Source organism: Amblyomma maculatum, chromosome 10 (assembly GCF_055883805.1).
Source record: "Amblyomma maculatum isolate TAMU_Amacu chromosome 10, ASM5588380v1, whole genome shotgun sequence".
Taxonomy (NCBI): domain Eukaryota; kingdom Metazoa; phylum Arthropoda; class Arachnida; order Ixodida; family Ixodidae; genus Amblyomma; species Amblyomma maculatum.
In genome coordinates, this window is record NC_139353.1 from 64,785,266 (window position 1) to 64,796,540 (window position 11,275).

Below are 11,275 nucleotides of genomic sequence, written 5' to 3' on the forward strand. Positions count from 1 at the left end.
CCACTCCAATTGAGCAATATGAAAGGTCACTGAACAAGGGTAGATAGGAAGCCTCAGTTCATAAGCCGAGCCAATGTTTCTACAAGTGAACATGTCTTCGTTTGGGCAGTGCGGACATCTCTGGTCGGGGTTAAAATAAGCTTTTGCTTCCGAAGAAGAAAAGCTAGAGAGTGGGGAGGAGGGCAGTGCAAAAGGAAGTAAGACAATGAGTGAAAGAATTTTCCTTCAGTATATATCTCTGAGCCTGGAACTAGTGATCCTGTGGCCTGAAAAAGAAAATAAGAAACGAGAGCAGCAGAAAAAACTACAATGCTCAATGGATGATGATTCAGCAGCTAAAGTAGGTTCAATGCTTACGCGCCTTTCTCGATAGCGGACAGGCATTCCGAACATTTATTTAACAGACCATTACCGAATTGCCGAGTTGCCGTAAAAACTGCTAAATTTTGTTTTAAAAACTCCGCCAGATATGTTCGCGCTGCCTAGACGAAAACAAGTCCACATGTCGAAAATTTGCCTCGACTTGTGCACTGGGGCTCCCACTCTACCCTTGTTCAGTGCTCTTTCATTTTGTGTACTTCATTTTTCCTGAACACTTTTCGCAATTCGAAAATCTTATGCTAAATGTTTGGAAAGACTGCCTTTTATCATTAAAGCGCGAACAGAAATGAAACAAGAATGCTCATTTTCTCGCCTCTTGTTCTCACATTTCCTACAGCGAAATCTCTCCGCGTTAGCAGAGTTTAAATCTTGATGGCTGTGAGGTTTAGTACATTGGTCGGCGGGTGGGGATTGATGGCGTGGTCTCATTCAAGAAAGCGTGAAAAGAATGTACCGGTATAGTTATTTGACACAGCATTGGAAGAATTAGGGAACGCTTAGCTCCATCGTAAAGAGTTTTTTTTTGCATTTTATACTTGATTAGATTTTTATACACTGATATAATGAATATTGCAAACATTGTCTTTCCATTCCGAGCGATTTGGCATCATTGAATGCATTTTCTTTCTTATCAAACATTTACATTATTAAATTATTGGTTGCAACCTTTATATTTTTATAATTAGCATCATCAATCACTCTCTTTTAGTTGTGAGCATTTTGGCATCTGTTAAATCCCTTTCATCAATTTTTATCTTTTCATTTACTTATTCACTAATTCCAGTATTGATTGCATGATTGCTTTAACTCGTTATTCCTTATCAAACACAATAAATCATCGATGATTACAACCTAAAATTATTGCATGATACAATATTTGATTACGCCCTCAATTATTTCTTACAGGTGAAACCGACTACCGCGCTGACGGCTGTTCGACAGAACGAGCTCTATAGGTTATCACATAATATCTGTAGGGTTCTGCATTGAACATGTGTGCCTGATCCCATAGAGTGCTTCTGCGAGATGTGCACGACCCACAGCCGTATAAGGCCTTTTTTATACACGAAATTGAAACATGTTGATTGGGGTGTAGTGAAACGAGTCACTGCAGCGTTAAATAGAAGAGACTGAAATCAGAAATAAAAAAGAAGTGGCCGGGAAATAGCGCAGAAAACTGCCCCTTGTGCACTAAAAACAGACAAGTCGCTTTTTGTTGTCTTATGGTGTGTTCCATATCACACAGTTATATCAATGGCAGCCATACCTCCTATAGCATATTTTTGTGGCGTTATATCTAAGCTTTATTCATTTGTAGTGTTACTGGGAGAAAATATAACAAATTCTTTGGAAGAGCTTGCGCCACAGTCTCTTTGAGTTTATCTCACCGAATTTTTCAGGTATGATAGATAAACGCATTCAAAGAAGAGGATATCGCCGTTGGGAATTGGACGCTGGAGGCCGCAGCGATAAGACCGTCTAGCGTTCAGGATTTTTATCTATTCGTGTATTAGAACTGGACGCCTTTTGCTGTTTTTTTTTTTTTTTTTGCCGTCGCCGAGGTCGCTGACGAAGAAGATAGCGTATTCCGAAGGCGATTTCGCTCTGCCGGTCGTACGTGGATGTGCGTTTCGTCACCAGTACCGGCGTAGACTGAATGTTCTACACGGGAGCCAGTTTCACGTACTGATTCAAGGCTTTTCGTTTCGATCAGGTTTTGCCGGGAGAAAGGACTGCGAAAGCACCCACGTTGAGTTGCATCCAAACCAACGGAAGAGCTAAGAACTGCATTTGCGTACGTATCCTTTTCGACACCTGTGTTTTCAGTTTAAAAATAGAGATTTTGTCTAAAGATAAAGTTTATTTCTGAAATTTTACCTATGATTTGAATTCATTAGGCCACACGTTAGACCTAGAGACATTTTTGAGTTTTACGTATCAAGAATCCTAAAATATAAAAGCTGCTTGTATGTTTTCATGTTGCACTGAAAGGAAATAACATTCTATAGATTGAATTTCTGACCTCAACAGATATTGTTAAATACGTTGGAATAGTACATATCAGCTATATTTTGGTTTGAAAGCTTCCTGCTTTAATTGTGGGGGCTTTCTTTGTCATCCTAGTTCACGGATCACACCCTACAGTATGAATTCTGTCAATATTGTCGGTTGTATTTTACTTGAGTGATGCAAGGCTATTCAAGACGCAATCGGAAGTTCTCTTATCAAAAAGAAGTATTCGTTGAAATAGCGCCGCTCTGTTGATTGCTTTGCGTTACTTCTACGTTTCCTGAAAAGATATGTAAGCGTCAATCTTTTGAAGTTCAGTAAGTTTAGAGTTCAGTGGGAATAGGTTCTTTAAATTATGAACTTAATTGTGCCCATATAGCTTTCAGGTAACAATAAGGCGGTTTTTTATCTTCTAACTCTTTAGAACACAAAAAGTTGCGTTTAATTGTTAGTATTTAGAACTGTTATAGACGTGCTCAAGCAGCGTATTATGCTCTTAGTTTTTTTTTTTTTTTTTTGTTATGCTCATGTGAAAGAACAAGCCCTTACCGCCACCTTAAGTATGTCATATCCAAAAAGCGAAAAAATACTCGATTCCTTTAGTACGTGTAAAAGGGATTGCGCCGATCATAAGATTATTTTCGCCGAATTGATGGACAAACGCGCATGTGTAGGGTATGGAATGCTAAGGCAAAATAACCGACGGTATATAAGGCTAACGGAGTGCGTTTTTAGGGCAGGAAACGATGGCTGATGCTGCAGAATCTTAGGTGTGCTGGCGAGATTAGGAATTTCATTAGGTAAAATGTATGCAGTTGACACAGGACCGGGTTAATTGGATACTTGTGGCAGAGGTCTTAGTTTGTTTTGCTGTCTAGGTTGGCAGGCTGATGGCGATAATGAAGATGATGAAGGCAACATTGTCCAGCTTGCTCGTTCCTGAGCTAAGCGCAGTAAAGAATGTTTCTTACCATAGTGGGCTATAAACTAACCGTTAATCAATATTTGTAAAAAAAAAAAGCTTCACCACCCGACTTGGCAAAAATACTGGGCTTTGGCATGACGTTGGTAGTATTCTTCGTACACAGGTCGATGACATCTAACAATGTTCGTTTCTAAGGGCGTTTTGTCCTGACAAAGTTTGGCGGGCCTGTGTATCGTATTCCTTGCCGGGCGTCATCACCGAAGGGCAAGAGGCTGCTGGGATTGTTGACGCAGTTTCTTTGCGTTGGGTGAAGATTGTACCCGTTATGATTATATCCTTGTCTGAATTCCACAAGGACGCGTTAGGACCATATCTTGAACTTATGTCGTAAAGCTGCGCGACTCGCCCACTACGCTCCGCGCGAGGGTAGTGGCTAGGAATTCTTTCCATTGAGTGTGGCAGTAGACTTTATATTATTCACTAAAGTTTTTGAAAACAGCATAATCTCGTAACCTAACACCTAATTAAATATCGGGCACAAACGTTGCTAGCTCATTTCGTATGTAGTTTTTGACAGGAGTTTTGAATGCGCACAAGCGAGTCAGTCTTGGTTCAAATAAGTGAATTCTTCATTATATGTTGCTACTGAGAATACGAGTGTTAGTTTTTCATGACGTAGAATAACGATTAATTGAAGCAGTCGAATAATGAAATTTATTGTCTTCGTCAAAAAGGGAATGGAAGATGCGGGAGGGAACGCTATTGACCTTTCGGCATAGTAGAAAGAAAGGTTTTCTTATTACGATGTCGAGTGATCGTAAAAATGAATTTTAACATAGTTAAGGTGTGCACCGAAAGTTCAGCTAACTGAGAACGTATTATCAGTTACATGAAGCCGCTGATATGAGTTTGAAGTGTTCTTTATGTTCCTTCTTGCCACCTTGATAACGGCGCTTGTGATACTCTTGAATATATAACTACTTGTGTCGCGAAGGTAATGTACGTGCAAGCGGTGTTATTGGCTGCGAGAAAACGCTACCAGCTGTAACTGATAAAAGTTTGAGGAAAAATGCCGATTTCGCTTGAGTATTAGCGCTCGCATCATAAATTAAGCTGGCAACTGTATTCTCGAATTTCAGGCTATGGCAGCTCAAATTTTTCGGACTATCGACGGTGTTTACTTGGGGAAGCATTTCCCGGATGATGCCGTTCGTTCTACCTTGGCATACAAGCCGCGTCCTGGGGACCTCTTTATTGTCAGCTACCCAAAGTGTGGGACAACCTGGACACAACACATCGTCTACAACATATTAATGAATGGCGAGGAGAGCAGCGACCCTCTGGATCTGACCCTCCGGCTTCCGTTTTTTGAACTGCAGGGTGGAGAGGCTGCAATGTATGCACCTAGACCAGCTGCGTTCAAGACGCACCTGTCTTTCCACAAGAACCCGTACTCACCTGAGGCAAAGTACATTTACATTACGAGGAATCCTTACGACTGTTGCGTGTCTTTCTACTACCACACGAAGAACATTGCATCGTACCAATTCGCGGATGGGACATTCGACCAGTTCTTTGAAATGTTTCTTGAAGGCCGGGTTGATTTTGGAGACTACTTTGAGAATGTTCTCTCATGGTACGAGCACCGCAGCGATCCCAACGTTCTTTTCCTAATGTATGAGGAGCTCAAGAAGGACACTACGCGAGGAATTATGAAGATTGCTGCTTTCATCGGTGAAGACCATGAGAAGAAGCTCAAGGATAATCCAGAGCTTCTGAAATCCATTCTGCAGAATACCAGCCTAGAACACATGAAAAAGAAGGTAATATTTAGTCCGCAGCCACTTAAACCTGAAGACTGCACCGACTCCGAGCTTCTCAAGCGACTGAGGCCAGAGCTTATAAAAGGGGTTCGCACCATCATTGATGCTACTAGAGAACCAATGACTGGCGAATTTATCCGCAAGGGCCAGGTGGGGGACTGGAGAAATCATTTCTCTATTGATCAGATCCGACGAATGAAGGATAGAATAAAAGAAGCCACCGCAGGTTCCGATCTCATGAGCCTATGGAAAGACGTCGATATTCCTTAAATTGAGAAATTATATCAAAATCCCGAAGGTAGTGAAGAAACGGTCTTTATTTGAGAGCTGTATCTTAAAACATAAAGTTGTGTACAGTGATGCGTTGTGTATTGTAGTAATAATACATATCAAGATTGTTTTCGAGAAAAACTGCTCAAGTATCATAATGACTGTTATTATGGTGCAGACGTTGAAATAATGGAGTGCTTGTTGTTCAATAAAATGTGCGTTCTTGAGTAGGAGTGTTTACATTCAGATTGAAAATGCCTTATAGGCCTTATTCTGCTATTGATCTGAAGCGCAGTGAAGGTGCCCGGTAACTTGCCAGTTACTGGCTAAACCATCTGTTATTGTACCTTTTCTTGCAACAGAGCTTAGCTTTTAATGTTTAGCTTCATGGGAGTCATCGAAATATCTCGACGTAATCATGTATATGTTTTTATTCAGAGAATAAAGAGCCTTGTAAGTAAACAATTGTGTGCAGTTATCTGAAGAAAGAAGTCCAGAACACGTTTCAAAACATGCAGTCATGCATCGTTTCAATAAATGAATCAGCCTTTTATTCTCTCTATATTAAATCAGGTGACAGGAATAAAAGCTTTCAAGATTGACATTGGTTCTACCCCCTTTTTTTCACATTGTAATTGCATCAGACAAGCGGCAATACATTCTGCGCTATACATTATTGCACAAAATAAGATAACACATCGTGGAAACCGAGGCAAAAAATACCAATTCAAAGATACTTGTAACGTCATCCCACAAAATTGCTCAGAAAACCTTTTTTAATAACAATGTTTGAATGCTGGAAGGGGTCAAAATATTCCTTTGCCTAATTTATTCGATAGCTCTGGCAGCATATAAGAGATAGACTGTTCTGAGTAATATGCTATAGGTGTAGGATCTGCCCACATTTCTTTATTTCTGGTTTGTGGAATGTGGGTGTTTATTGCAAGTTCTAACACATTACCAACATAATCTTCATTGCTCCGCGAAGCACTTTTGAAGCTCATTAAAAGTCCATAATCATATAAAGTGAAGGCTGGTAGGATTTCGTATTTTAAAAAAACATCCAGTGTAATGCCCGTTGTACAGTCGCGAGCACGAAACATTAGCACAAATGAGGTGGGCGAAAAGGTGAGATATCTCACCCCACGGCGCTGTGGTTCGCTGGCATGCTTATCGGGCCGTTCTCGTTTTTGCAGCACGGTGTGGGGGGTAGCGACCAGAAGTAATCTTTATCAAGCGAGCCACCACCCGAACATCGAAGTGTCATGACCGTGTGTCACACACTGCACTTACAATGGCTGGCAGGCGTAAGCCGTGGAGGCTCAGGGTTGCTTTGCGCCAGTACCTGACCTCAGGGTCTGCGTTGACAACAGAATTTATCAGGCTGGTCTCCCCGTGTAGGGTTCACATGTGTCGTTGCATTGGTGAATTAGAAGGAATTCCAGAGTGCGGAGACTAAGCAAAACATTTATCTATTAGCAGGTACAACAAAGGTAAGAATTAAATGGACAAAGGTAAGATACAAAGCGTAGGCAAGCTCAAAATGCGACAAACAGTGCAAACACAAAAAACAATCTTAACAAATTAGACAAATCAAGCATACAATCAGTGATGGCAGCAAGATAGCACAAGAAAAGAAAAGTTATACGGACCGTCACACACGGTGAAAGATGGCCGTCGACGGGGCGCTGGCTCTAAGGCGTCCCGACTCGATGCGAGGAGGGCAACGCACACGACGCCTACACGTCGGCCCTTGGCCCGCCGCAGTCCCACCACACACCCGCTTCTACTGCGTGCCTCAGAACGACAGAACGACTGTGTCTGGTACGAAGCGCCCGCTATTCGCGGGCTGGGTGATCTCGGGCTGCGCATGGACTTCGTCCGCGCACAGAGCGGCGGTAAACGACAGAAACCGGAGGGGACTCCGATCCTTGGAGGCTTCCCTCCGGCATAGTCATATATCAAGAGCGAGTGCCTCGGGGGGAAGCACATGTGCATCTTCAGTACACGGCGCCAAAATAAGGTTGTTGGCGGTGGTCCGTGACACTGCAAATGGCCTTTGTTTTATCTCAGCCGTGATGACCCACAATGGCTCCTTTTTGGTTTCTTTTATATTATCAAATATAAATTTCGCTAAATCCTCTAATGCTGAAGAATGGGAGCGGCCCGGTATTTTCGTTATCAGCCTCTTCATAAGCCGCGGCGCCACGCGTTTTCATTCCGGTGATTCGTGACGTGTGCTAATAGTTTTTACCCGCGATTTTGAACGGCAGCGCCGCTGGCCTCTGGAAGGAAATAAACAGCTCTAAAACTGCGTGTTAGTTACCTGACGGCCTAATTCATTCAAAGGTGGTACTGAGTAATACATGTTAATTGCGGATAACGCGTCGCAATGCACTGAATATTGATCGCTGTTCTTTACAGTAATAACATGTCAACGCTGCAGCGCCGAAAGATAAAACGAACTGTGGATGAAAACAAATCGAGAAGCAGTGACACAAAAATATCTCTATGCATATTATATGCTTGATAAAAAAATGTCTCATCTAAGTTTTAGGTAAATAAAAATATGCATCGTTACGACGAGTTCCCTTTGGTTACGTTCACCGCAATACTTTTCTTCTATATTTAATCTAGTGAGTTAAATTCAAGCGCGCCTGCTGTGAAGCACAGTTGACCTGCAAATTGACTCCCAAGGAAAACCTGCGCAAGAAAACTAAAACAAAAAAACAAATTGGCCGGTGCATAGCTCACCTAGGCCAGGATATACGTAGGGAAAGCATGTGTGCCAGGCACTGGGGTGACTACTCCTGTCCAATCCAATCTAATCCCATCCGGTCCAGTGTATTACAATCTAATCTAATCCAATACAAACCAATCCATTCTAATCAAATTCAGCCAAGCCAATAGAGTTCGTTCCAGTGAAATATAGTTCAACCAATCCTGACCAACTCAATATAAATCTGTCGAATCCAAACCAGTCCAATCCTGTTCAATGACGAGTACACACTCACCCGAATGCGCCGATGACTATAGCCTATCATCATCGCTACTACCATCCTCATGCTAGAGAAGAATTAAGATGCGCTAGTCCCTATGTTTAGCTATGTTTTGTTGGATTAAAGACGAGACATCTCCTTCTTCTGGTTGCTTCTTGATTGCCTGATGGCGTGGCGAGCGCGTGGTGTCCGCCAGTTGCGGCTGTTGCTTGGCAACGGCTCTGCGCCTCCCACCACGCGAAACTCACTTTTAGTGAACAATGTAGCTTTCGCTACTAAATTAAAAAAAGAACGCAGAATTCAAGAAGCACGCACACACGCACGCGAACGCGAGCGCGCGCGCGCACACACACACACACACACACACACACACACACACACACACACACACACACACACACACACACACACACACACACACACACACACACACACACACACACACACACACACACACACACACACACACACACACACACACACACACACACACACACACACACACACACACACACACACACACACGCGCACGCACGCGCACAGAACCGTGCTCGCTTGTGAAAGGTTGAACAAAAAGCAGCGGAAATGTAAAACGTCATGAAGTGCAGACATTGGACAGGGGGGTAAATACTGAAAACCACAGCACACAGGTGTTTCAGTGCCATGCAGTTTGTGGGAATTAACGTCCCAAGGCGATTCAGGCTGCGAGACGCCGTAGTGGATGACTCTGGAAATTTCGACCACCTGTGGTTCGACCACAACGCACTGCTCACGGGCTTGTCACGTTGGTTGTCGCCGGCATGAAAAAGCGGCCGCCGAGGCCGACATTCCTTCCCGCATCTTTGGAACAGTTGTCGAGCGTCGTAACAACTGCGCTAACCCGGCAGGGTTGACGTGCAGTGCCAAGAATGCAACTTTGTTCCCCACGAAATGAAAGATGCTTTTTCTTAGGTTCTCACCCTCATTAGCAATGAAATGGAACGCTTCCAAACACCGAGCAACAATAAATTTTGGCGGTGAAATAAAACATTACTTAGAACCTTTCTGTTCCTGCTGAGCGCATGAAGCCTAACGGGATGACAGATGCAGGGTTGTAGATATATCCAGAAACAAAAATGCTGTCGGGAACGCACCTTCAGAAAATGGCCTGTTGTTTTTTATCATAATGATGACGCTGATGCGCCACCTTGTTGACATGAAGAACTCGACCAGACTTGAATAGCGGATGGCTAACTAAAGTTACAGCTCAGCTACTTTGGTCATCTGTTGAGAAGAGAGGAGTCGCTGGAGAAAGATTTGATGTTAGGAAAGGTTGAGGGTCGCCAGAGAAGGGGTAGGCAGCGAACGCGATGGTTAGATGGCATCCTCGAGGCGCTGCAGATGAAGTTATGTGATGTTAGGAAGATAGTGAGAGACCGGAAAGCGTGGCGTGATATGGTCCATAGGGCCACGACGAGTCGGACACGGCCGAACGACTGAACTGAACTGAACTTAACTGAGAAGCAATTCTATCCCAAAAGAACTTTCGTATTCCTCTCTGAATTTTCGAATCAATAAAGAATGCTGCTGTGCATGAAAATTGTGAGAAGAAAGGGCGACTTAAAAACAGGTATTCCCTGAATCGGCTCCTGAAATGTGATTCCAAAAAATGTCGGTTTAAAAGACAAAGCACCTAATTCTTGAAAAGTAAATTATGTTATCAGTTAGAAAAAAACTAAGAGATGAGAGGCAGCTTGTGACACCTGTGCAAGCAGCTGGCTCGCTTAATAGGTGAGATAATGGAGGCCTACCATTTGAAAAAACAAAAAAAAACAAAAAAAACAAAACAAGGTTGTGCGTCAGTAAACCATCCATTTCTACATGAAAGCCTGATTGCGTGCCTTCAACCTACGTAGTAACACGTGTTGTTTACTTGTCCTCATCTTGATAGGGTGATCAATGTTTACATTTATTGTATTCCGTCTTTTAATAAACTTTCAGTTGGGAGTAAGCGCTCGTCCTGTAGTTCTCTGCTTCCGTGTTTGTCTCTTGCGTTGTTTTTCAGTCAATATGTTCCACCAACTCGCCCGTTTGAGTATAGAAATAAACGTTTGATCGTATCGCACCATACCGAGATGGCAGCGGACGGTGCTCACTCCCGACTTTGATCCATCGATATGTTTCAGTAACATTTCGAGTACAATGTTGTTTGCAGTAATCGCTTCTTCGCTGGTAATCCCTTGTGTTAATTTTTAACAACCTCTAAAAGAAAGGCATCACTGCAAACTTGAGCCTCCATACGCTGTCAACACGCATCGCACGTTTGCGCCTTTGTGCCAAGTTTTCAAAGCGAAACTTTTTCTATAAAAATTCTTGCACTACACCTAAGCGTAATGAAACCGATCGAAATGAAGAACCGAGGACTGACTAAGATTTAGACCAATAACAGACCGAATGCACATACGGTTTTGCCATTGCGTTATTCCTTGAAACCTTGTGTTGAATGATCATAATAGAATGTGTAATGTATACGAAAATACGGTACGGACTTGAAGCACGGAATAAATGGGGTAATAAAAAAAAAATATACTGCCACTACAGTGTCTATCGCATTTAAACAGACAAATATTAGGTGAAGCATAGAATGCACCTGCTGTGTCAACGTACATTTCAGGTCTTGTTTCTTCACGTTTTGTTAAAAATTGTTGAGGTTAATAAAGTACGCATTATGCACAGTTCATTTACTATAAAATGCACTCATAGGCGTCCGCCTTAGATATTGAATTGAACTTGGACTTATGTAAATGGATATTAACGCACGCGAAGGCACTGTAACAATCCACAAAAATGTTGCTTTAGACAAGCTGCGCCTGCATACATCCTAGCTA

At 42.6% G+C, this 11,275-nt stretch overlaps 1 protein-coding gene across 1 annotated transcript; it reads left to right on the forward strand.

The window, feature by feature from the left end:
* Window positions 1-2,016: 2,016 nt before the first annotated feature.
* LOC146176704 (sulfotransferase ssu-1-like) lies at window positions 2,017-5,936 on the forward strand. The gene is made up of 2 exons (XM_084582932.1): window positions 2,017-2,176; window positions 4,456-5,936. Exon 2 carries the CDS (start codon window positions 4,459-4,461, stop codon window positions 5,407-5,409), a length of 951 nt encoding a protein of 316 aa, XP_084439058.1. The 5' UTR covers window positions 2,017-2,176; window positions 4,456-4,458; the 3' UTR covers window positions 5,410-5,936.
* Window positions 5,937-11,275: the final 5,339 nt, after the last annotated feature.